General features: G+C 39.5%; 1 protein-coding gene and 1 pseudogene across 15 annotated transcripts in view; both read right to left on the bottom strand.

The window, feature by feature from the left end:
* Positions 1–26,976, bottom strand: part of Map2 (microtubule associated protein 2) — a 264,189-nt gene that overhangs the window by 3,845 nt on the left and 233,368 nt on the right. For 7 of the 15 annotated variants that reach the window (XM_031367772.1, XM_031367770.1, XM_031367774.1 and 4 more), the window contains 9 exons: positions 23,139–26,864; positions 22,713–22,919; positions 22,390–22,524; positions 19,295–19,356; positions 16,476–16,620; positions 13,242–13,573; positions 6,827–6,919; positions 4,852–4,933; positions 492–604 (listed from right to left, as the gene is read on the bottom strand). In XM_031367772.1, coding sequence (XP_031223632.1) covers positions 492–604; positions 4,852–4,933; positions 6,827–6,919; positions 13,242–13,573; positions 16,476–16,620; positions 19,295–19,356; positions 22,390–22,524; positions 22,713–22,919; positions 23,139–26,864 — 4,895 coding nt within the window. The remainder of the gene's footprint in view (positions 1–491; positions 605–4,851; positions 4,934–6,826; positions 6,920–13,241; positions 13,574–16,475; positions 16,621–19,294; positions 19,357–22,389; positions 22,525–22,712; positions 22,920–23,138; positions 26,865–26,976) is intronic. The other 8 variants (XM_031367779.1, XM_031367780.1, XM_031367776.1 and 5 more) reach the window with 7 other exon arrangements.
* On the bottom strand, positions 2,444–2,587 carry LOC116089684 (annotated as a pseudogene).

Below are 26,976 nucleotides of genomic sequence, written 5' to 3'. Positions count from 1 at the left end.
ACATTAGTCTGCGTTAGCCCAGGCATCTTCACCAGTCACTAGCTCTTTCAAACCAGCTCATAAGAATATGATGTGTGTTCAGCTTAGCATCCCTCCTTCCTGTTTGAGAAGTTCTTTAACCAAAGACCCATTTTGACATTTTGATCAAGCTATTTCAGGATGTAGTTAGGAATTATGCTGGGTTACTTAAGCAGTAGTTGTAGGTTTTTCTAGTTAGGAACATATATTTACACAAACACACACGTGTATATATATGTGCGTGTGTGTGTGTGTGTGTGTGTGTGTGTGTGTGTTGTATGAAACAACTACTAATTAAAAATATGGCCATATATTTGAAAGAGAAAGAAGGTTTCAGAAAGGAAAGGGAAGGAGGAATGACCTAATAATGTAGTATATTATGTATATTATAACCTCAAAAATAGAAATAATTTAAAAAAATACGTCATAAGGAATATGCTTGCAGAAACACATGGTTCATGGCCTTATCTTACCTTCACATTACCACCTCCAGGTACGTGGTGAGCATTGTCAAGTGAGCCAACTTTAGCTTGGGCCTTTTCCTTGAAATCCAGTTTTACACTCTCAATTTTCACACGTCCACCACCTTCAGGAGGAGAAAGCCTTTTTTAAATGTCTTGCTGAAATGGAATCTTATATTTATAAAAACTACACTCACACAAGGATAAGCCATATAGAATGCCAGAGAAGGTATATTCTCCTGTCTTAGCCAGACATGCGAGGAATCTGTTAGAATTTTCAGCCCACTTCATTTTGCCTTGTGATCCAAGACAATGCTATCTTTCCTATACTGTTATACATATTGCTTCATGTATTATGCATTACTTTTTTCAAATCCATGTCTGTCTTAGAAACCAGAGAGATTTCCTTGTTATAATATAACCTCTAAAAATACCACAGTAATGAAAATATCATATTGTATCCTTTCTTAACCTTTGGACATTTCATTTTTTATTTTTCACTAGAACAAATTAAATGGGAATGAAACTGTTCTTTACTGGTCTTCACGGGAACAAGTCACTTATCTAAAAAAAGGTTTTTTAAGCTGTGATGCTGCTCCTAGATAGCTTCAGCTGCTAACTTGACACACCCAGAGTCATCTGAGGGAATCTTAATTGATGGCTTGTTCAGATCTGTTAGAGATTGTCTTGTTTACTGATTGATGTGGGAGGGCCCAGCCTACTATGGGTGGCACCATCCCTAAGCAAGTGGGCCTGGGCTGTGAGAAGGCTACATGAATATGAGTCAGGAAGCAAGACAGAGAACAACCCAGCAAGCAGCCTTTCTTCACAGCTTCTGCTTCAGTTTCTACTTAGGTTCTTCTCCTTTCCCCCATGATGGACTGTGGCCTACAAATGCAAGGTGATGTGAACCCATGGCTCCCCTAAGTTACTTTTAGTTACAGTGTTTACCATAGCCACAAAGCAAAGTGGGACAGTGTGTAACAAATGATATCCAGTTACCTCTCAATATCTACCGATTCTACAGTCTAGGGCTTGAAAATATGTGAAAACAAATTGCATCTGTATTGAATGTCTGCAGAACATTTTCCTTATCATTCTTCCCTGAATGTTATGTAATCAAAACTTACACGGCATTTAGATAGTGTTAGATGTTATAAGCAATAATGAGGTGATTTAAACTATACAGGAAGGGAGAATATACAGCCCTTTAGGTAAGAGACATAAAGATCTGAGGATCTACAAGGAATCTTAGAACCAATCCTCTGTAAATAATGAGCAATAATGAGCAAGAATACTTCTTTCACTTGTAAATTTCCAACAGCAACAACTTTGCTGATGAAATGAGTTGAATGCTTCATAACTAGTTTTACAGCCTCTCCTTTAATATGGAATGCTAGGCTATGACTTTGGACAGGCTCTTGGACTAATGCTAAGTTGTCCCTACCACTGTTCAGATAACATCGAGACAGGATTTTGATCATGCCATTTCCTATAATGCAAACAATCTCAAGTGTGATCATCTGCTGATGGTTCTGATGCCACAACAACCCTTTAAAAGAGTTCTTTTCTCCATCCCTGTGTACCTCTCTCAGACTTTCAAACACAGGGGTTTCTTCTACACTACTAAGCAGTAGTAGTACGACTAGCTAATAGCTATCCAGCGTCTCTCAGCCTGTTTGTTACCACGGCTGAATGATTGCTGATATCTTTGACTTAGAAAGGTAGACTAGGACCTTTTTAATATATCTGCATCTAAGAGATATGTTTCACGTTCATATGGTGCTTGATTTCCACCACATACATTTGTCTGGAAGAATTGCATCTTGACCCTTTAATCTTATATTTCCACGGGATTTTGCTTTAAAAAAAAATGTTTAAAAGGCTCTCTAAAAACAAATGTGGAAAATACTTTTTCAGTTTGGAATTCTTGATGCTTATGTATCTCTGTAAATTTTTAATGTTCAGTTTCTTACTACCACAAATTATTCACTTGAGTTTCCCACACTTGGGGATATTGCAAGGGTCAGCACACCCCAAGTACAATGGAGAAGGCTGGCACTGGGGAAACTGTCCTGATCATAGCATCCTCTGTGACAGATAAACATAAAGAAAGAAGTCTCATGAAGATGTCATCTCATGTCTCTTAAGCTTGCCACATCTACCTCCATTGGGCTAACTCTAGACATTTGTGTTACTGCTTGGCTAGGGAATTCTTGAAATCGGGAGGTACTAAAAAACACCTTCAGAAACATTCATGTTTTTTTTTCTCCTGAATTTTAGGATGTATAAACTACCATGTAATTCACATGTATTGGAGATATTTCTAAGTATGTATCATTTCATGGAGGAATGTTTTTCCAATGTTTTTACCTACCCTGTGGTTCTTACTTATTGGTTGTGACGGGATTAGCTTTATTCATAGTGATTCATATAAATGATTGTCTTGGTTAGGAGCTGGAGAATGTTTGGACTTTCAACTAAAGATATTAATTACTTATTTTTGCACTTTTGGTAGCCTTTGGTAGAAACTACTCTCTTAAGATTTCTTTTTATGACTGTATCTTGTGTCAACATAGTTCGGTTAAAATGTTATTGAAGTTTTTCTTGAAAGGAAAGAAAAATAACCTGATACAGACACAAGCTATACCCAGTAAAGGAAGCTTGCATAGGCTAGTTCTGTTGCTTTTCCCCTAGACAGTCTTATGTAACATTTAAGACAGCCCATTTGAAGTTAGAGATACATGCCTCTGTGTTTAAAATGCATTGGCAGCCTTATGAGCAGTAATTATGAAAAACTGTAATCTCCATCAGGCTTTAAAGTAATGTGTAGGCATTTTGATTTGTGCCTTTAGGGGTTGAACTGTTTTCTTTGCTTTCAGGGTAGACCCTGCACATTGCCGCAGGAACTTTGTGAAAAGATTGCCATTGTCAAGGATCACCACGCTGACACTTCCTTTATGAATTTAGTCATCCTACTTAGTTATAATAGAGAGACCAGATTTAGAAATGAGTGGGAGTCTGTGACAATAATCTTTTATGTCCAGCAATTCATACACAGAAGGTTTCCTTATCTCTATGACGGTTTCTGAACATCCAAACTCCAGGTGAATTTGACTAATTCCATCTGTCCAGAATCAAAGAAACCAGTATTTTCTTTTGTATTCTGCAAGAAAAATGGCAATGTGGCAAAAATACCTCAGCTATGTTATAAACAGGACAGTATAAAGCAAACATACAGTAGTAGGCCAGCTATGGACTGGGGACTTTGAAGATCTGAACAAAAGGACGTGCCCCTGCTGCTCATGGACAAGGAGATGGATCCGTTGGGGCAGTTCTGTATCCAGCAATGCAGATTCCTTATCCAAAGATTTAATCATCTTGGTTTGTCATACTCTTTGGCACAGTGAAGACTTCTTCCTGAGTATTTCTAATGTCTTTGTCCACTTTGACACTTGTTCTACCTATCTTTGTAGCCAATCCGAAGAGCACTAATAATTTCCTCTCCCAATGTCTTGTTAGATCTCATTTGTACAGTGTTTGAGATGGTGATTAATCTACTAATCTACATTTGGCTTATATGTTAAGATGCCAAGCATATGGTTAAATTATTCAAAATAAAGCCAATTATATTGCCATCCTGTAATCTAACGGTAAGGTATAAATTGTATAGTGTCAAATTTTTCTCAAGGACATAAGGCATCTGACAGTTATCCATTATTATGTATTCCTGGAGGTGGAATTTAGCACAAATAAACTACTTGTGATACTCAGAGTGACAATGACTCATGTCACATTCATCCTTGTGAAAGAAGGAGCTGGCTATGGCAAGTGGAAATTTAATTCCTACTTCAAAGCACCATCCTATGAGATACCCTAAGAAGACAAGAGAGTCTAATGCCACATAGGTTGGGGGGCATATTGCATCCTGCTGTGGAGTTTTGAGTGCATATTTACTTGAGAAAGAATAATGAATAGGGAGTAATGAATCAAATAAAGGACTTCCCTCGGCTCTGATACTCAGTTCCATTTTACATAATGAAGAATACAACATTATGAAAACTATCTAGAAATACTGTCTTTGCTCACTGTTATTATCTGTAAGACTTGATGGATATTGTAGTCTATATGTTTTGAAAGAGCCCCAGTTTCTGTGCCTGTTCTATACGCATGGTCTCTTCCAGGTAATTAGGCTCACTGATTCCAAAGGGAGATACTTTAACTGTTTCTTAAGTTCCTATTACTAAAAGCATGGAGTATCAAGAGTTTGAAACATTTCTTTTTCAGTCAAATTTTTCACAAAAATATCAAAAACTGCTTCTTCAATCCAACTAATGCTTTTAAATTATTACAAACACATTATTTTTTTTACCTGGCCTATGACGGATGTTCTTTAGAGAGCCACATTTGGATGTAACATGGCTTAAGTCTATCTTCTTAGTAACAATTTGTACCTGTGTGAATCACAGAAAAGGAGCTTCAGATGGCTTAGACACAGACGGTCCACCCTCCTCCCCAAGCTTATACACAATTCTGGACATGTACCCACACTTGTAACATATAGCACTACATTCAGAAACACACACACACACACACACACACACACACACACATCTGTTCCATTTATTTCAAACTGGAAAGAAGAACCGGAATAGGTGAAAACCCTGGAATAGAAGTTTTATTAGTAGAAAATAGGTAATGTTAAAAGAGCATGGGGATATTTATATTAATAAAGCAAGCACTGTTTGAGAAAAAAGACACACCATGTTAAATTTTTTTCATAGCAAAGAAGCAAGATGAGGATGGGTTATTATCTATAAAGTGACTTTTATATAGAAGTGACTAACACTGCTCACAGTAACGAGACCAGCATGAAGACAGAAGAAATCCTAAGTAAGCTGTCCCAAACTGTTTTCTTATCTTGGCGTAGTGGAATTTTTCTTGCACACTGAGTTAGAAAATGATACTATTTTCCTTGCTTTTATGTTTCATTAAACTATTTTTTCTGTCTGTATTTGAAGCAGAGTTTTTCATTGCTCACTGTAGTGGCCCACTGTCTACCAACATCAGAAGAATGTAAGAATTTAAGAATGTAAGAATCCCTCAGGGATATGCACAGTAAAACAAATGACTCTTCTCTTAATGAAAGTTTAAAGCCACTGTTTTGCAGGTTCAAAGCTCCCACTTTACCTTGGTAGAACGGCTTAAGTTACCTGAACTTATTCTTACTGCTGTATTGGAGCAAGAGAGATTTGCCATACAGGGCATTATGGTACATCTTTTGCTACTCTCAAGGGAAATAAACTGGACCAGAGCTTCTGTGAAGGAGCACATGATGTTATGTACACTAATACTCAGGAGAGCAACCAAGTCAGAGTGGACACTGATCCCGAGGCATAGAGCAGCATTCATGAAGGAGCCCGACAAACACTGTTGTGGAATTCCCATGGCAGAGTCTCCTTGCCTCAGTCTCCTTTGCTTATGGGGTGACTGCTCTTTATAGAAGAGACTAACATTTTCTTTTTAGTGCTTAAATACATTTCCGCCCAGATGAAGAGTGAGAAGACAGGGGGTTCTTAGACTCCTAAAGATTTAGGGTCTGATACCCTCCCTGTCCATTACTTAAATCACAGATCAGAGCCTAATGTTTAGATAGCAGAAAAACAGAGTCCACATGATTCATCTGTTGAAATTATCCTTATTTTATGAGGAAATATGCTTTCTTTGAGTTGAACTGACTGCTTCAACTCTGCCTCAACCAACATGTAACAAGCATGAATTCAGCATTCATTTCCTTTCATAAGATATTATTTACACTAAATGAAAAAGACAGGAAAAAAAATCCCATCAGGATAGAGTGCATGCGGGAACTACAGTCTTTTCACTTTGAATTATAGATGAGCCCTGCTTTGCCAGTTCTGTATTATTTGAAAAGGTATCCTAGCTTTCATGAATAATGAACCATGGAGGGTTGGCATTACATACCCTGAGTACTTTCAAGTATATCAGTCTTTGCCTCAAGAGTAATTTAAATGGAGTTAGAAAGGTGTGAGCCCAGCTCGCTTTTTCAGAGGAATGGAGACAGAAGTACCCTGGTGACTGAAAAGGCTAGGAGACAGTTAGCAGGCAAAGAAGGTTTGCCATGGCAGATCTAGCAAGCTTCCCCTTCCCAACTGATCTGACAGAAAAGGATGGGACACCCATCACCAAGAAAGCAAGCCACTGCCCTAGATGACACATATTAAGAAAGCAGTGTGTCATGAGGGATGTGAGGAAGGAAAGAGGGTGCTGGCTGTGCAGGAGGCTCCACACACTCAAGGAGTTTCCTCCAGGAAGCGTCTACTTACATTTCCGCCCCCAGCAGAATGTTTGATGTTATCCTTGGAACCACATCTTGACTGAACTTTGCTAAAATCGATCTTCTTGTTTAAAATCCTAACCTAAAAGGAATTGGAGGTAACATTTTTCTTTCCAGATACTGGGGCAGAAAGAACTAGAATTGGCAGGGGGTTCGGGGGGATGGGTACTATAGAGGCTCTCAACTCTCTTCCACTTATGGTCATATAGAAGAGTCTACACTGCAACTCAACTGTACCCATGTCATGATGTATGAGTCCTCATTTCCCTGGACTCTCAAAGGCTAAGTGCTCCACAGTTTTAGGTATCCTAGCTCTATAGATATAATTAAAATTGGGAAGAATGAAAAAATAATACTTGGATTTATCTGTGATGAAGAGGCTGGCAACACAGGGGCTCTGGCTTACTCAGAGATGCAGCACAGTGTAGGATAGCCCAGAGTCTCAGAGGGTATGCCAGCGCTCCTCTCAGCTCTACAGTGTCACTCATCATTTACTAACTACTTCCTGACCCCTCTGTTAGTGTACACTGCATGAGAGAGGCTCATGGTTGGTCTGTCTGACAGTTCCAAGTCAGAATTCTCATTCATGGAAGAATTCCTGGTGTTCTCTAGGGAGATCAACCAAGAACAACTGGGTCTGCTTTCACCGTGTCTGTGGCTTCTGAAGGCTACCTTCTTGCAACTGCTCCTGAGCCACCATTAGCCATTAGTGGCCATGTGGAAGCATTCTTTCCAGTTGCCAAGGTTGGAAAACCAGAGCTGATGTATGTTAGGCCATCCCGACATCATCTCAGCTTTACTGCAGCCTCAAGACTTGAGGCCAATGTTTTATTCTCTTTATTCAGGAAGCCAAGCATTCATCCTAAAAACCACAGCAAATCAAGACCTGGAAAGACATTACTGTGTTGTAACATACGGAAACAGCCATATCTCTTATAATTTCTTTCATATGTCTTTTGAACTGGCATGCTTTGAAGGACAAACAAGATAAATATAGAAAGAAGGATTTAATTTTGCTATGGTCATTGCTATTCTTGTTTGTTTGTTTGTTTGTTTTGGATACTTCTCCTGCATAGATTAAAAAAAATTACATTTCTATACCTTTAAGGTCCAGATTATCTTCTATCCAAAATCTAAATAATACTCATGTTTATCCATTTTAAATGTACAGCCTTCTTGAGAGCATTAACAAGCCCTTAAGTGTATGCAGAATTTCTTAAAAGGGCATAGAATCCTATTTTTAGCTGGGGAAGATTTGAATCACAGTGCCTCCCTAACATGAACAAGATAGCTTTGTCCCTCGCAGAGAAATATCATTGGCAGCTCTCACCAGGAGTCCAAGGCAAGGAACTCTTGTCAACATTTAAATTCAGAAGACATGATGGCTAGGTTGTTCTCTAGGGCATAACAAAACTTTCAGTATAAGGACTGTAAGTTTGCACAGGATTTATAGCTACCATTAAATGTACCACATTCTAAGAGTTTTACATAAGCTGTGGAAGAAGTTGCTCTTAAAACTGTGGAGACCATTGCATCTAAAACCTCAACCATCAATTATTTTCAGAAGGAAAATTATATTGACTTGCTCCTAGCATTTTAAATAATTCTGGAAATGAAATAGAATTTACATGAGCTATTTTACTAGTTTGTAGGGGGATAAGAGGTATTTCTAATTTTATTCCACAAATGTCGATTTAAGCATTAAAGTCCCAGGGGACTCACTACTATCATTAGAAGCCAAACATTGATTTCTCTTCACTTACTGTAAGACTGGAAATGCAAGCTCGGCAGCATAGATCTTTTTGATGCTAACATTTGTTTGATGATTCTTATGATTTCCAAAATAAATAATTCAATCCAAAAGGAGGGCCTTGTCAATATCATTTTGAATGTTCTAGGATCTAAAAATTCTATAATATAAAAGTCTATTTCTATTGATTTTTTCCCCCCTGGAGTCACACATTTTCCAGTGAGGATAGACCTCCTCAATGACTACCCAATTTTCAATGTAAAGCAGGTGTTCAGGCACGGAAGACAGGAGAAGTCAACCCCAAACCTGTCCAGTCTGCCTAGCTTTAGACAGTATGCCTTGCTCCTTTTTTGTACTTCTGTCACATGCACATGGCAGTCTTGCTATTGGATTCTTCCTATGTGAATGAGTCTTATCTACTGTCTTGATCTTACTCTTTTGTCGTCTATGGATCAGCAAATCTGAGAATGACAAACTGAGGAAATGAATGAAAATTCACATGACAATCAATCAAATCCACAGGCATAACCACAACTTTGCTTTGTTGACTGGTCCCATTAGCAATATGCAACTATTCCAGAGCCACAGAACTTGTGCTGTGTTTGTTTACAGGGTACCACTGTGTAGCCCAGGCTGGCCTTGAACTTGTAATCTTCCTGCTGCCACTTTTCTAGTACTGGAATGACACCATGTGTAATAGCACACCCTGAAGAGTGTGTTTTAAAGCAGATCTTGATACAGTTGATGGAGAAAAATAAGAAATGTCTCAACACATATAAGTCTATTCCATATAAATCAAAGCCCTTCTATAAAACCTGACTCACAGAAAAGGTAAAACAGAAGTGTTCATCAAGTTGACTAAATTTTCTTAAGCTACATGTTTGTTAATGTAATTCTTAAAGCTGAAGGGGTTTGCAGCCCTATAGAAAGAACCAACCAGACCCCCCCCCCCCCAGAGCTCCCAGGGACTAAACTACCAACCAAAGAGTACACATAGAGGGACCCATGGCTCCAGCTGCATATGTAGCAGAAGATGGCCTTGTTGGGCATCAATGGGAGGAGAGGCCTTTGATCCTGTAAAGGCTCGATGCCCTATTGTAGGGGAATGCCAGGGCATGAGTCAGGAGTGGGTGGGGGAGCACCCTCATAGAAGAAGGGGAGGAGGATGGAATAGGGGGTTTGTGGAGAGAATACCTGGAAAGGGGATAACATTTGAAATGTAAATAAATAAAATATCCAATAAAAAGAGCAAATATTAACTTAAAATTTAGATTAAATCAAGATCAACAACATTGCCACAGATAGTTTCAATTTAAAATATTCAATAAGACAGTTTTAGTGTAGTTTGAGGTAAAGAGATGAGTTTACTCTCTTCAGCAAATTAAAGATTGTGGTTTACCCCACTCGTGGTAGAGGCAGAAGGAGCCCATGTTTACACTGTGAGGACTGACTATGTTACTTTCTGTAAAGCTCACCATATATTCTACTCATGTGTCTATTCCACCAGGCTTGCGTCCGTTAACTGCATTGAGCTTCTCTGGTGACAGAAACTAGACTTTTACACAAAAGATAAGAGATACAGGTTCAAAAGCTACAAATACAGAACGCAACTAATGTTCCAATTGCAACAAATGATGAGCGTGCAAATTCCCGAACGTCACTATTATAAAGCTAGTTTCTGCACAAAGCACAGCACAGCTCTGTCTTCTTTGATGGTTCTGGGTTGGTGGCTGCCCACTCAAGACTTCAAAGACAACACATTTGTAACTGAAAGGAGCAAGCTGGTGGCTTAGGGGCTTAGGTTTGTCCCGGTGGTGTGCACTTGCAGATGTCCAATCACATAATACAGATCTTTAACAAAATCAGCCTGATAATTTCTATGACATCCTAATATAAAATATTTCCCATTCATTCTATAAAGGAATAAGAGAACCCTCTAGTCAAACTACCCAATGAACCTCCACACAAAAAAAAAAGAGGCTTTCTTCATCAGGAGTATCTGAGAAGATACACTGTAAGGGATTTTTAGGAGGAAAATGCTACACTGTTGAGACATGAACATTTCTACAAAGAGCACAATTTATAAATATAATTAATTTACTCCATCCACTACAAATTAGGGAGCAAATATTTCCTCTCTGTCTTTCATCTTGGTGAAGAAATACCTCCTGCTTTTTCAACAAAAGTTTATTGTGGACTTTTTCCCTGAGTTGTCTGGACCTGAGATAGGGTGACTTTGCACCAGGCTAACACTAGTCCAGAGAAGGAAGATATTTAAAAAACACCACCATGATTTTGAAACTATTTTTAGTTCTTGATATAATTCTGGTTAATATGTCTTAATTAGCCCATAAGCATAATCTCTGGGGATGCTTTATCTCATACTAAAGGAATAAGACATTTTTAAACCAACTTTATGAATTACCAGCTTTTGTGAAGGTCAACCTGTACTGGCTGGTTTTGTGTGTCAACTTGACACAGGCTGGAGTTATCACAGAGAAGGGAGCTTCAGTTGGGGAAGTGCCTCCATGAGATCCAGCTGTGGGGCATTTTCTCAATTAGTGATCAAGGGGGTAGGGCCCCTAGTGGGTGTCATGCCTGGGCTGGAAGTCTTGAGTTCTATAAGAGAGCAGGCTGAGCAAGCCAGGGGAAGCAAGCCAGTAAGAAACATCTCTCCATGGCCTCTGCATCAGCTCCTGCTTTCTGACCTGCTTGAGTTCCAGTCCTGACTTTCTCTGGTGATAAACAGCAATGTGGAAGTAAGCTAAATAAACCCTTTCCTCCCCAACTTGCTTCATGGTTATGATGTTTGTGCAGGAATCGAAACCCTGACTAATACACAACCTAAATGAGCCTAGGGACACAAACAAACAAAAAGAGAAAAAAAAATGGATGGATGTCCTCATATTTTTGTATCAATTTAACCTTAAAGAGCCTTGCAAATTAATGGCTAAAACCACAATAAGAAGGTTTAGGTAATGTTTAGGAACTCAAAGAAAATCATATACTATAGAATTTCTATGAAATGGTATTAATGCCCTTTACATTTATTAAATTTTCTTTAGTTTCTATATGAAGTTATAGAAATGAGTAACATTTCTTTGTGAATCAAGAAATAGATAATTGATTTAAAAATCAAGATTCTCAGCTGGGCGGTGGTGGTGCATGCCTTTAATCCCAGCACTTGGGAGGCACAAGCAGGTGGATTTCTGAGTTTGAGGCCAGCCTGGTCTACAGAGTGAGTTCCAGTACAGCCAGGGCTACACAGAGAAACCCTGTCTCGAGAAAAACAAAACAAACAAAACAAACAAACAAACTAAACAAAAAATCAGGATTCTTTGGGACACAAAAAAGCCACATTTAGTGAAGGACAACCTCAGGACCTGGGGGTTTTTATGAGGAGGGAATCTGTACTGTAGTCTCAGAGACTGAGAGCTGAGGCAGGGGCATTAGCTAAAGTCCAATTGGGCTTTGCAGCAAAGCCTTGCCCCAAAACAGGTTAATCCATTTTGGACATCTCTCTTTCAAAAGCTATGGCAAAGAACTTTCCATTTAAGGTTGATGATATGTTAAACCGATTTTACTGAAGTCACTCTTCTAAATTATTTACATATAATTACTAAATATGCAACAGATGGCTCTTTCTAAATGATCCCAATGGTTTTCTTCTATTAAATGGGGAAAACTGATGAATTTAAGAATAATGAGGTGATTTGTTTTTTAAATTACAGGTTAAATTTGTTAGAATTTCAGTTATATTTGTGGCTGGCTATATAAGCTTTCTTACACCTCATATTTTTGCAGCATCTTCCTGTGAAAATGGATCTGTTTGTGACCACACTATTACAGCTGTTCCTAAAGGGTCTCAAAGCTCCCTCTTCCCCCACGGCTCATCTGCTGACTTTTCCTAAGCCCTTGGGCTTCTTAGAACAGAATTATAATGTGGAATCCAATGAAAGTTGATGCTAAGGATGAAACATGAAGGAAATTTGGCGTTGACAGTGGGCAGGAATGCTCGAAGACTTCACACGTAAGCAAGAGGTTTCTCTGAAACCTCCTAAGTAGAATTTTCTTAGCAAGAAGGAAGGATATGAGCAGTCAGAGGCAGAAATTATAAGAGACAAGTAGAGGAGTGACAGAAACGGCACTGTGATTCAGAGGAATCTGGGATCTAACGAGAATTATGATTTGTTCAAAAGGTACACATTGCTGTTTGTTCTTTATTTCAAGAATAATTTAAAAAGCCTATGAAGTTGAACCATCCTATAGCATATCAATAGTCTGTGAGACTATTAAACAGTATTTGCTTCATTTTCTTCCAGGAGTACAAAGCTAACTTTAATATATCCAAATCTACAAAGCTGCAGAGACCCATTCCAGAAATCAATTGTAGGTTCCTTCCTTGCACCTATGGTTAAGCCCACCAGTAACCAATAATGACCAGAAGGATATAATGTATCAAATGTTTTTCAATGTGTTTCCTAAGCTTGATTCTCCAGACAAGATCCAGAGTCAGCAATGAATGGTGACCCATGACCCTGTAATATCTCTGTCTCCCATGCACAAGACTGTCAGATTATAATGCACAAAAAGCAACTTAACGGTGAGTGGATTTGATCATCTGATATCAAGTATGTGTTCTCAGAGCTCTTACCTGACCCCCCTTAGGCTGGTATTTGATGTTGTCAGTTGAACCGATTTTAGACTTGACATTCTTCAGGTCCGGCAGTGGTTGGTTAATAAGCCGAAGCTGCTTAGGAGTAGCTGGGGACTTTGGAGGAGTGCGAATGATGGCAACTTTCTTTTCACTGGGCACCAAGATGCCAGATTTGGGGGTTCCCGGTGTCCTAGGGTAGCTCGGGGTCCCAGGGGTGCCTGGGGTACGTGAAGAGTAGCTTGGGGGAGTGCCAGGGGTGATTGCAGTAGATCCAGGGGTAGTAGGCGTTGACGTGCCACTTTTTCCTGCTCTGCGAATTGGCTCTGACCCTATGGTAATAAACAGGTAAGACACACACACACACACACACACACACACACACACACAAGGAAAGGAAAGAAAACATATCAAAGCATTAGAAAATTCTCAAGGTAGTCTTCTTTCCACACAAAGTTAGTACTCACACAGTACTTAACTTAAATGCGTTCAGAACTCTTCAGGAAAGACCATGATAATGCTCAGGGAGGTGAGAACCTCCCTCCCTTTCTTTAGGGTCATAAACTGGTGGCATTTTTGAATATATGTTAATATACAAATTTAACACTTGTATCTTTTTCCTATTTGGTCTCATAGTTCTTATTGGGAGTCGTTGGGAACTATTCTTCAGGTTGTATGATTACGGAGGCATGGATGACCTGTAGTTAGAAACAGCATACATTTATCGTGTTATGTGGAGTCGTGAATGTGGGAAGACTCCTGAGTGGCACATGGATCATTCATTTCTCCTTGCAAGTACATCTGTTCTGAGACTTTGTATATACGCACTGTGAATTTACTTCCCATAGTTTTAGCTTGTGGGGGCTTCCATGTGAATCTCTCAGTTTGTATTGAGAGCTCAGAAAGTTCCAAACTAACACATTTAATAAGGAGTTTTATTGTACCTTGAGTTAAGTGAACCAAGCTCCCCATCTCTATTGCATCCAGGACTACATATGCTCCATTCTCCCAGAGTTCATGAGATTCCTGCATGGTATTATTTCCCTCAGATTCTTTTCAAAGCTTGCATAAATGACAGGACATTGCTGTGTGTAGCTAAGGAGATGGTAGGCAAACAGAAGAGAGCAAAATGCTTGCCCTTCTCATTGTCCATGTATGTTTTTGCTATTGCTGTGTGGAGCTAAAATATTCCCAATATTTATAGATGTCAACATGTCAGTTATACTTGCTATCACCTGACACAAGGCAATAGACTATAAAACAAATTAAAGCTAGAATATCATAGCAGCATTGGCTCAGAACATTAAAAACCTCTTAAAGGACAGAACAGGGAGGCTCAAAGAGGGGGGTTTATTTAGAAAGTGGCATTTTGTTTCTATAGCAACACATATAGGCATACTTGAAGATATTCCACTGGGGAGCGCTTGATGTTTTCATCTGTCTTACTCTCTTCTGGTTTCTTGTGTATGTCCAGTTCCAGCCCTAGATATATGAGGGGAAAGTTGCTTCCCTGGGGAAATCACTGATTTTTTTTAAAGATTTATTTATTATTATAAATAAGTACACTGTAGCTGTTTTCAGATGCACCAGAAGAGGGCATCAGATCTCATTACGGGTGGTTTTAAGCCACCATGTGGTTGCTGGGATTTGAACTCAGGACCTTTGGAAGAGCAGTCAGTACCCTTACCTACTGAGCCATCTCACCAGCTCGGGATCACTGATTCTTAAATGTCCTCTCTGCTGATGTATTACAAGAACTTACTTTTGCTTCAGAAAAAGAGTTTTGAGGTGTCAAAGCCTGCCTAGCCTAGACTTCAAAGAATGCAAATATTTCCCCAAATTAAACAATGCTAGGCACAAGTGCTCCCAAGACAATAATGTTTTCACTGTAGACAAACTGCTAAGTGTCAGGTATGATAGTTAGGCCTCAATAGGAAGATTATTATTAAATCTCTGAAAGCGAATGTTGAATGAAAATCAGGCACAATGTGACAGTAGTGGCCATTTCCATCATTATATAGTAGTTCCTAGATTCTAGAGATCTGGTTTTCCATGGAGTTTTATAGAGCATTTATAGAGCATTCGGTTTCTTCCAAATCAAGTTTAAGGTGAGAAGGAGAATTGTGAAGTCACCAGTGGACTGAAGACCAAATCTAAGCAGGTATTAGCTGTGCAGTATTCAATGTGTTATTATTTGCTCTATTAGGTTAGTTTTTGTTCTTGTTGTTTTATTTATTTTTTTATTTTTATTTTTTGTCTTTGAATTTAAGCTGCTCACAAATGGCCAACAAAATTGTTAACTCAATCAAGTAGAAAGATGCCTTAAAGGTCTTGTATCTAATATGTGCTAAACATGGTAGCTATTTTCATTGAATGAAAAAAGGATAACAATCTGATACAAGATTGATGGAATAGCCTCTGCAGCACTGTAATCTACAGTGTAATAACTCCACATTCCACAGACCACACAGATTGCTATCATTGTGGATCCGTCCATCATGGGCTAGTAAACAAAAGAGATCAAAGATAGTGTACAGGACACATTATATTAAAGGTCATTGGACATAACATTTTTTTTAAAGGAATTAAGTAGAATTTTCATTTTCTCTCTGTGTGTATGTGTATGAATATGTTGTGTGTAGAAGCTCAAGGTCAACATCGTCCTTATTGCTCTTCACTTACAGTTTGAATCAGGGTCTCTTACTGAACTTGGGGCTCACAGATTGGCTATGTTTTCTGACCTCTGAGTTCAGGGATGCTCCTGCCTGCTTAGAGTTGGGGTTGCAGAAGCCCAGAACTGTGCCCAGTGTTAGAGAGCCCAACTTGTAGGAGTGCTTTTCCCTAGCCTTGGATTTTAGGTTTCTATTTAGATTTTAAAGATGTGTTACTCTAGCAAGGGTTAACAGTGTAGAGATGTATAAAGCAACTCAATGGGCGATTTTCTCTATTTCAGAAAAATTTTTTTTTTTGATTTAAGTTTGAATCAAGAGAGAAAAATGTTCTAGAAAAGACTGTCTTGAACTCAGTAGATGCAAAGACAATCTATTGCCATTTCTTCCATCAATGCTTTGACACAAAGCATTATTTTGGAACAATCTACTACCTAGATTTTCTAATTTTCATCTATAAAGGTACTATCTTTTTAATACAGACTCATTTTATTTAAACACTACAAACTTAAGTAAGCTCCTTTTCACTTAAAAGATTAAAGGGAAACAAAGCAGGATAACCTACTGGTGGTCCGTCGCGCTGAAGAGATGGAGCTGTTGAGAGAGAAGGAGCTCTCCTCCCTGTCTCCTGATACACCCCTGCGAGGAGGGAGGATGGAGGAAGGTCTTGGGAGGGAAGAACGTTTTTCTGGGCTCTTGGTTATTCCATCCTGATTAGGGAAAACAAAGACATGAGGTTCATTTTAATTATGCAACAGTGTCCTGGCCTGGCAAAATCTTTTCTTTTTTTTGATACATCAACAACTTTAATATATTAATAAAACTTTCTGTTTCATTACTTAAAATTTATAGTTTCTGAGTTGTTCTGAGCTTTTATCTTGAAGTGAGTTACCAAAAATGAATTGTGATTTTTTAGTTTTTAAACAAGAATGTAGATGGAATGAATTTACAAAACTTTTCTTCATAAATCACTAATATGACCAAAAGCTTCATTACTTACTATTTATTAACAAATCTGCCTAACTTGTAAGTGCTCACATAAACACTGAATTATTTCTCTTTATCAAATAAAGACCTTCAGTTTGAGATGGTTACCAAAAGTTTGGTCAATATTGGAAACAAAACACTGCCTATATTAATAGGGAAGTGGAAGTGTAAAATGTTATCATATTTGGGAAGCTAAGAATTATAAAGTTACCAAAATTGTCTCATATGCTACTTATTGAAATCATTCAAATTGCTCATTGTAAATTTAGAATTTCATTAGTAGACCTTAATTGCTCTTTTCCCATTCATAAAAAGAGCAAAATACTTCATGTTGGTTTTGTCTTTTTAAAACATAGAATGTCATGTTGTTATTAAAATGGTTATTAATAATGATTATTATTAAATAAAAATCAATATACAGTGTTTTCTTTTTTGTTACTAAACCTATAGTGAGGGAAAATTGCTATGTTTAATCTTCTCAACTAAATTACTATACAGAAGGTTTTAGAAAATTAAGATACAGGAATAAAAAATGACATAGATAAAAATATTCAGGATTCAGACATGATAAAATAATAGTTTATTTTAAAAAGTGAGAAATACACAGTAGATATCCAAATATCACTATCACCCAGTGGAATATCACATTGTCATTAAAATGGTCATTAATTATGCTCACTAGTAAATTAAAAACCAATACACAATTTTCTTTTTTTTGTTACTAAACCTATTAGGAAGGAAAAAAATTAAGACTTTAAAAATCAAAATGTTAACTGTAGCTATCTTTTTTTTATTGGATATTGGATATTTTCTTTATTTACATTTCAAATGTTACCCCTTTCTCGGTTTCCCTCCCTCCTGGAAACATTCTATCAAATCCTCCCTCCCCCCATTGCTGTGAGGGTGTTCTTCCACCCACCCACCCACTCCCACATTCCAGCCATCAATTCCACTACACTGGGGTATCTATCAAGCCTTCAGAGGACCAAGGACATCTTCTCCCATTCATACATGACAAGGCCAACCTCTGCTACATATGCAGTTGGAGCCATTGTATATACTCCTTTGTTGATGACTTAGTCCCTGGGAGTTCTGGGAGGTCTGGTTGGTTGATACTGTTGTTCTTCCTATCAGATTGCAAACCCTTTCAAATCTCTCAGTCCTTTCTCTAACTCCTCTATTGGGGACCCCATGCTCAGTCCAATGGTTGGCTGGGAACATTCCCCTCCGTATTTGTCAGGCTCTGGCAGAGTCTCTCAGGAGACGGTCATATCAGGCTCCTTTCAGCATGCACTTCGTGGCATCCATAATTTTGTCTGGGTTTGGTAACTGTATATGTGATGGGTGCCCAGGTGGGACAGTCTCTCGGGGGCCTCTCCTACAGTCTCTGCTTTATCTCCATATTTGCTCCTGTGAGTATTTTGTCTCCTAAGAAGGAGTGAAGCACCCACACTTTGGTCTTCCTTCTTAGTGAGCTTCATGTGGTCTGTAGATTGTATCCTGGATATTTGGAGCTTTGGGGCTAATATCTACTTATTGGTGAGTGCATATCATGTATGTTCCACCTCATACCAGTCAGAATGACTAAAATCAAAAAAACTCAGGTGACAGTAAATGTTGGCGAGGTTGTGGAAAAAGAGGAACACTTCTCCACTGCTGGTGGGATTACAAGCTGGTACAACCTCTCTGGAAATCCGTTTGGCAGTTCCTCAGAAAATTGGACATAGTACTACCTGAGGACCCAGCTATACCACTCCTGGGTAAACCCAGAAGATGCTCAAACATGTAATAAGGACACATGCTCCACTATGTTCATAGCAGCCTTATTTATAATAGCCAGAGGCTGGAAAGAACCCAGATGTCCTTTAACAGAGGAATGGATACAGAAAATGTGGTACATTTATACGATGGAGTACTACTCAGCTATTAAAAATGACGAATTCATGAAATTCTTAGGAAACTGGATAGAAATATCATCGTAATCCAAATCAATCCCAATCACAAAAGAACTGTAGCCATCTTTAGTGAAATGAATTATAGTTAATATTACTTTTTACTCATCAGAGTTTCATTTAGACTTAATGAAAATGTAAAATAGTATATATTAATTATAAAAGCTAAAGTATGTTCTATAAAAAAAATCTAAGTGAATTTTTCCTCCCCATTTTCGGCAACTCATTGTGCAGTTTTCTGTATGTTATCTTGGTAACAGAGCTAATCCAGCTGTGTCCTCCCCAAATACCATCACCCATCATTCTAGATGATGTCAGTTTTGGCTTGGATGCTACAAACAGGTTAAAAATAAATAAAATTGGCTACATAATACCTAAACTTTGTAAGACATTGAATGAATACCAAAAGTTGAATGAGGGAGAAGAGTAAACTTGTTTTACTCACAGTGACTTTGTCCTTCGCCTGTTTAAATGCACTGGGAGCCTGAGCCGATTCACCACTTGCTGCTATTGAAAAGAAAAATAATCAACTTAGCATCCCAAACTCACACCAGTGCGTTTTCTGATATTTGGGTGTTCTCCTATGTCATAAGACTAATGCAAAGTACAACTCTCTTGCTCTTGAGGCTCAAATTCAGTAGCCAAAGGAACTTGGGTAACAGTAAGGCATTATGTGGCCCTAACTATAGCATGTGCAGGGGAGCACAGTGCACACTCTCTTTCCTATGGGCCACCAAGGTACTTCTGAGTGTCTACCATACACACACAGAATCTTCAGATCAAAAGTCACAGAACATCAAAGCAAATGCTGCCTAGTGAAAGGAGAGGAATATGATTGATTTGGGGACTAGAATGATGAGAAATGTCCAACCCTCCTCTTCTAGAAGCCACCCGGCTAACCTACAGACCCTTCTGTATTTCCCCCCCCAGGCTGTCGTGATCAGCAAACCCTTTGCACGTGCATCTCTTCACTTCGCATTATGGTTGACATACCTGTCCGAACGTGAAATTGTACCATAAGAAGGGAGAGAGAACAACGTCTCAGGGACAGAGAATGAGAGACTTCAGTAAGTACAAAATGTGTTCTACACATGCACTTCCTGTATGACACAATTACTGCATCTGTTACTGCTGTTTGTCTCGATGCTGTTGTTTGCTTCTGGTCGCAATTTTAAACTCCACCCCACCCTACATTCTCTGTGGATGACTTACCTGAATTGATAATCCTTTGTGTTTAAGAATAGCAGTATTTGACTGATGTCCTTAGAAGTAAAATACTCTAACTTGTATGTTTACTTTCTCCTTATTTATTTATTTATTTATTTATTATAGAGAAATCTTCACTAAAAAAATCCTTACAAACCCTCAGACTAGTTCTGATAAAGAGGTCCTATGTTATATGAGTTGTTATATCAAGACAATGGTTGCCCATAGTGTGTCTATTGTATCAGAACTGGCTAGGAGGACATTTCAGATTCTAGCAAAACAGTGAAAACAATGTCATTGACTCCATCTATGACATTATCTAATGTTCCTGCAATGTCTATATGTAGCTTGCTTTAGTTCAATAACATCTGTATATTATATGGTTTTCCTGCTGCCTTCTCTTGGTATTTGACTAGAATAAGGGGATGCTCTAGTCAGTCTAAAATTTTAAAAATCCTTTAAAGAATGGACATAAAGAGGGAGGGTTGGCTTTCTATATGGTAAAGTGAGCACCAATGACATGCAAGCATGTCATATGAATGATCTACAAACTATTTTATATTACCTCCGACATTGCACAACTCTGACAGCATCTTTACCTTTTCAGGTAGGACACAGATTTTTTTTTTAAATGTTCAATTCAAGAGAATATATTTCTCAAAGCATTTGTCTGAGTAAAATAGAATTTCTAAAATCATGACCTACTTAGCTAATCACGATACATTTGGAGTTGCATGTTAACTCTTGATTCCTAACTTTGAAGTGCTCTGTACCCGTAGTCTTTCTGAAGGTTTGTGTATAGAAGAGCCTTCCAAATTAAAATCTTGGCTGGGGTACTGTTCTTGCATAAAGTATGCCATATGGTTTCTATATGTAGGTCACAAACACATGCTACTTGAAATTTTGGCCAAGCATGGTGCTGCATGATTGCAATCCAAACACTGGGGAGGCTAAGGCAGGAGGATCATGAATTCAAGGCTGACCTAGGATATGTCTCAAAAAGCATAGAACCCCCAAAACCAAGCCCTATGAGTATCTACATAGATACTAAGAAAATTTAAAATTAAGATTATCATAGAATAACTTGGTACACAAAGTAAGTACCCTGGTACTCTACAGTGAATGTTCAAAATAGAGAGCTATATAGATTTTTATTATGATTTATTTAAAAAATATTTTTAGTTTAGGTCTGTGGGTGTTTTGCCTGAATATAAGTATACAAAATATGTACAGTGTACACAGAGGCCAGAAGACATGGTTGAATCTTTCAGAATTAGAGGTATATATGTTATAGACTGACATGTGGGTGCTGAGAACCAAACTCGGGTGTTCTGTAAGAAGAGTAAGTGTTTATAAAAATAAAGCTATTGTTACAGCTCATTTTCTGATCGTTTCTCCCATGTTTTAATCTTTTCTTCTATTAGATTTTTAAGTTTATGGTTGTGTATATTTGGGAGAGACAGAAATAAGTAGAAGGCAAAACATGTCTCTTTCCCCACTCATACGCAGTCCAGTTCTCTCAGTATATCCTAGGCTGGACTCACACCAGAGATCTAACTATAGATTCACCTTCCTCTGCCTCCCCAGTGCTGAAATTATAGAAAACAGATTTATGTGCAATTTAACTCAGTCTTAAGGGAGTTGGAGTTTTAACTTATATTTCTGCACACTGAATTATATTTGAACATTTGACAGTTTGGATGAACATCTTTAAGAAAATCTCAAAGATGAAGCACAGGAGAGTGAAAAGGTGTTCACTTTGAACATGAAGAATAAAATCTGATAGGACAGACATCAGTTTCTTTCTTCTTCTTTCTTTCCATCTAAAGAAAAATAATCTCGCAAATTAGTCTTACTTCAGGGTTTTTCTCATTTCCAAAGTCTAAGTCAGTATACATTGTCTCAGTAAAGTCAACATCAGTAACAGATTTGGCAGTAAAAACAGAGAAAATAGGACAAATATACATGGATTTAAGCATGGAGGAGATAAATAAGCAAAATAATGAGAATGCATACCACGGTTAAATTCATCGCCATCCTCTAACCAAACACACAGAATGAAAATAGGGATCCCCAGAACGTGACAATAGAGCACAATGCCAAGATACAATCACGCACTGCTATGTCTGAGCATGACAAAGAAACAGATGGTCATGACCTCTTCTGCAGGGAGGGAAAAAAAAAAGAATAATGATACAAGACACTTAATAGCGAAACTGTTCATGATTGCTGAGATTTGGAAGTAAAACAAAATGAGGAAGCTTCTACAGTAATGAGACTTAAAAAAAATCCACATCTATGTTTGCCAGCCACATTGCAGAATTAAACAGTCACCTGTGGTTTTCCGCTTAACACAGGAGAGATGAGTTGGTCTAGTGTATTTGATAGCAGGTTTTAAAATGAGTTTCCTGGAAGGAGAGTGGGCCTGAACTTCTGATTTTTTAGCAAGTTCAGCCTTCTTATAAACTGCTATGAATAAGAAAACACAAAAGAAGCATACCATCAGGAAAGAAAGTAAACACTTGGAATGAAAAAAAAAATGAACAAGATTTTTTTTATAAGTAACCAGTTAGGCAAGTTGCTTTGTCAAAAGAGCAATAACAAATTAATTTAAAATAAAAACCACACATTTTAAAAGAAGTGATTGTTAAATGAACCTTTTTTCCTTCTCACTTCATCCCTGGAGACCGTGCTAGGTTCCTTTTTAGCTACTTTTCTTTCAGGAGTGGAAATTCTGCCTCTCCCGGTTTTAAAAGGCTTTTCTTTTCTATGTTTCTCGAGAGACGGTCTCCGAGCTTCCTTCTCAGCTCTCTCCTCTTTAGGAATAGTTTCTAACTGCTCTGTCAAGATGCTTCTATCATCATCTGCGGATCAAAGCAAACCATAGTAACAAGAAGAGTGAGAACATTAGTGAGAGATGTACAAAACCCTTCACATATGCAACACAATGTAAAGTAAATAGAGACGATATATCTAGTCTCTCTCTCTATATATATATTCTTTAAATGTTTAAAGTGAAACCCAAATTTCCCACTAGACTACTGGGTCTTATTTGGGAGAAGATTGAAAAAAGAGAGGCACACCTTGAGTGTCCACCCACAGGCTGTCTGCGTCCATAATGGAGTCATCAATGGTGGTCTCGTCTTTGTAATCGTCGTAGGTTTCTGTTTTATATTCTGAGAATGCAACCTCTTCCTTCTCAGGGGTAGCTGGAGCATCTGGAGAGCCATCCTTGGGTTCCGCCTGGGCTTCTGCTGCCATCTCGACTTCAAGCTCTTCCTCGTGAGGGTGTGGCCTCCTTTCTTCCTCAGGCTGAGCTGGAGCTGCAAAGCGTACACTGTGGGACCCCGACTCCCCCTCATCAGTTGTGGTTTGTACTACGGTGATGAAATCATCCTCGATGGTTACAACGGACTCCACCACACCTTTGTGCTCACCTGCGCAAGTCTCTACAAACTCCTCCCTACTCCCTGGGACCAGCAGGTCGGAGATCTGGAGCGTATCTGAGCGGAAGAGCAGTTTGTCATACTCTCCCCCAGCTTCTATCTCTTCTTCCTCACTTGGAACCTCTGCTGGTTCAGACACAATTGCTTCAGGCTGTGGCTCGGTGACGTCAGACGGTATGGCAGGTATATCCGGAGTCTCTGTGCTCTCTTCCTTTGGCAGTTGAATAAATTCCATTTGGACCTCAGCCTTCTCATCAGTGGTTGCATCAGCCTCAGAAACTGGAGGTGGGCAGGGGATTTCTACCGACAGTTTGAGGGCAACTTCATCTTGAATCAGTGACGTCTCTGGCGATGTTTCTTTCTTGCCCTCATCAGGCTTCAGGGACTCCATTGTGAGGCTTTCATGCTCACCACTAGACTCATAGGACTCTTCTTTGTCTACAGCCTCCTGATGCACCAAATCTGGCTTTGCCACCTTCTCTTTGACTTCTGTTTCATTGACTTTGACGCCTTCCTTGGTGTGGCCGGACTCAACACCCAAGAACGAATCTGCTTCTTGAGGTGCTTCGGATGGGAAAGTCAGCTCCTGAGCGACCTCGAACTTAAGCTCTATGGCTTTCCCAGCATCTACATTCATCCCAGAAGCCATCTGCCCAAAGTCACTGACTTTTATATCTAACTGACTCTGATCGGCTCTCTTTGCAGCAAAATCTAGACCTTGATCAGCTTTTGTGGTTGGTTCGACCTCAGCTACCTCTGGCACTGAACTGAGACCTTTCTCTGCTTTCTCTGGTGACGTATCTTTACCAGTTGTTACCAGTTCTTTTGTGGAGGTTTGCTCATAGGTTATACCTAATCCAAAGAGTTCTACTTTATCCCCGATTTCTTCTGACTCCTTAGCATGTTCTTTTGAATCAATATGCTCTTCACTCTTTTCTAGGACAGTGTCCAGCTTGTCATTCGCTTTCCTGTCATGGTCAAACTCCCTACTCAGTCCTGATGTGTCAGCAGAAGTGGGTGGAGAGGCCTCTTTCTCAGCAGTAAACTCATCTTTGACTCTTCCAGCAGCTGCAAGTTTTACTTCAATTAGTGAAAGGTCGGTGGCCAAATCTCTACGGACTTTGTCATCGGTTCCTTCATAAAACGAACCACTGTCTCCTGACAAATTCTCACTGTCTTGAACTGGTGATGGGAGAGGGACTGTGTACTTGTTGAACACGCAGTATCCCATGTCTTCGAGTTGACTGTCTGGTTTTACAGTGACTTGGCTCTTGTCAGGGTCAGGTGGCAGACCGGTACTACTCTCTGCAACCACAGCCTCTGATGCAACTGATTTCCTCCTGGCCAACTCAGCCTCTGCACTCACAGAAGCTAATCTGGACCTGGTTCCTGCCAGATCTAACATCTCAGGCAGGTCAGGGGCCATGACGGTACCATTTTTGTAATATTCTTTGGCTGGGAAGGGTGACTCAGAGGGTGCTCCCACTTGGGTAGTTTGCCCTCCCGTCACTTTTGCCTGTTCTGTCTTGTCTTCTTCCTCTTTGCTCTCTATTGGAAAGCATGGGATCTTCTCCACGGCAGGTGTGGTGGGGGGCAGGTAATCATCTCCTTCATCCATGCTTCCACTAGTGTTGGTTAGAATATCAGAAGCCAGAGGGGAAAGATCATGGCCCCGGCCAAAGTTAAACCCAAGGGCGATGGAATCAAGGCAAGACATAGGCAAGTTGATGGACATGCTCCTTTGTTCAATGGCAGACCTTCCGCCAAGCCCTAAGCTTCGACTAAGTGTCAGATCATCCTTATTCTTACTATGAAGGTCCCTTTTCTCCCCGTAAACTTTGGGGTCAATAGTGAACATTCTCTCTTGAGGAGAACTTGGTTCTTCAGGTAACTCGGATGGATGATCGGGTGTATGACTCTGGGCAAGAGTGCTGTACCCTGCTTCCTGTGGGGGAGGACTAGGCTGGGAGGCTTTTGCCTGAAGTTCCTTTTCATCCTGTTGGTTCTTGGGAGATATAGTATCAAGGGATTCCTGGGCACTTCCTCTGGAGTCACTCAGCTCGTAGTAATCACTGCCCAGCTCAGTGCTTCTCGTCACGTCTTCTTTCAATGCAGATGTTTCAAAGTACTTGGACATCCCTGATTTATCTTCATAAAATGGCATCTCGACCTCAGCTATTGTTGCAGACCCAGCTCCTTCAAGCTTATTTTTGTCAGCTGTTTTCTCTTCAAAAAGTCCCTGGATTTCTCTCCTTTCACTTACTGCCTCTGGCTCAGAGGTCATGGCTGCATCTGTAACTGCTTGTTCCAGACTTATAGGGAAGGAATCTTGTTTTAACTCATCGATTGTGTGTTCCTGGCCTTTCTGGTCTTCCTTGGAGAAAGAATGCTCGGTGAAAATCTGAATTACATCTGTTTTGTCATCCCTTAATTTCAAGGACTCTTCTTCTTTTGCCACAGCTTCTTCCACAGAAACCATTGATTTCTCTTCAAGCTTTGTCTGGGGTCCAGTTTCAGTGAGCGTAGGTTCCTGTACGCTGGGTGCAGAAGTGTCTTTTTTCTCTTCATCTGTGGTGCCCTTTTCTTCTCCTGGAATGTTCTCCCCAACATAGCCTTCCACAACAGGAGTTTGAACATCTCCCAGTAAAGTGGCAGCTTCTGAGATGGGAACATCTGCCACTTTGTCTGCTTTATCTTTCTGTGGCTCTTCATCTTTAGAACTCTCTTTGGAAGCAGCGAGACCACTGGTGTCCTGCAGAGACACTTTGTCAACTGACTGGAAGAAGACAGGGGCAAAGGGTTGTGGCCCTTCTGTAACTCTCCCATTCTTCATACTGTCTAATGGAAGAGTGAAACTTCCACCATGAAAGGGGCTTGGCATGGGGGAGTCAAACTGCTTCCCCTCCCATCTTGGCATATCCTCCAGCACATCTTTTTCCCTCATAGGTGTCAAGGGGCCGGGAGATATTGGGGCAGCTAAACCCCATTCATCCTTCTTTGATTCCATGGGCATCTCGATGAACCAGTCTTTCGGCTCTTTTGGAGTTAGGGGCTCTGCCGAGAGGCCAATGCTAGGAACTGCTATGCTTGGTTCTGTGTTCTGTTTTATGTCTTCCAGGTTGGTACCAAAAGTCTGCGCAAATGGAACGGGAGGTGATTTTTCTCCTTCCATGCCTTGGAGATCCTTTTTATCCTGGGGAGTTTTACTTGTGTCTGGCTGAGGAACTAAGGCAGCGTGTTCAAAGTCTTCACCAGGCTTACTTGGCATCTTAAACTCTGTTTCTCCCTTGTCTAAAGGCTCAGCGAATGAGGAAGGCAATTTCTGCTGCTCAGGGAATTCCATCTTCGAGGCTGTAAGTAAATCTGAAGTAATCGAGTTGATTTTCAAATCAGATAATAGGCAACAGCTTTCTGGCACTTAGCTTAAAATCATATTTACAGATAGGAAATGAATGGGAGGGTAAGAGAGAAGCTA

Source organism: Mastomys coucha, unplaced genomic scaffold (genome assembly GCF_008632895.1).
Source record: "Mastomys coucha isolate ucsf_1 unplaced genomic scaffold, UCSF_Mcou_1 pScaffold14, whole genome shotgun sequence".
NCBI classification, from domain to species: domain Eukaryota; kingdom Metazoa; phylum Chordata; class Mammalia; order Rodentia; family Muridae; genus Mastomys; species Mastomys coucha.
Note: the sequence above shows the minus strand (reverse complement) of the source record. Positions and strands in the feature narration are given on the sequence as shown.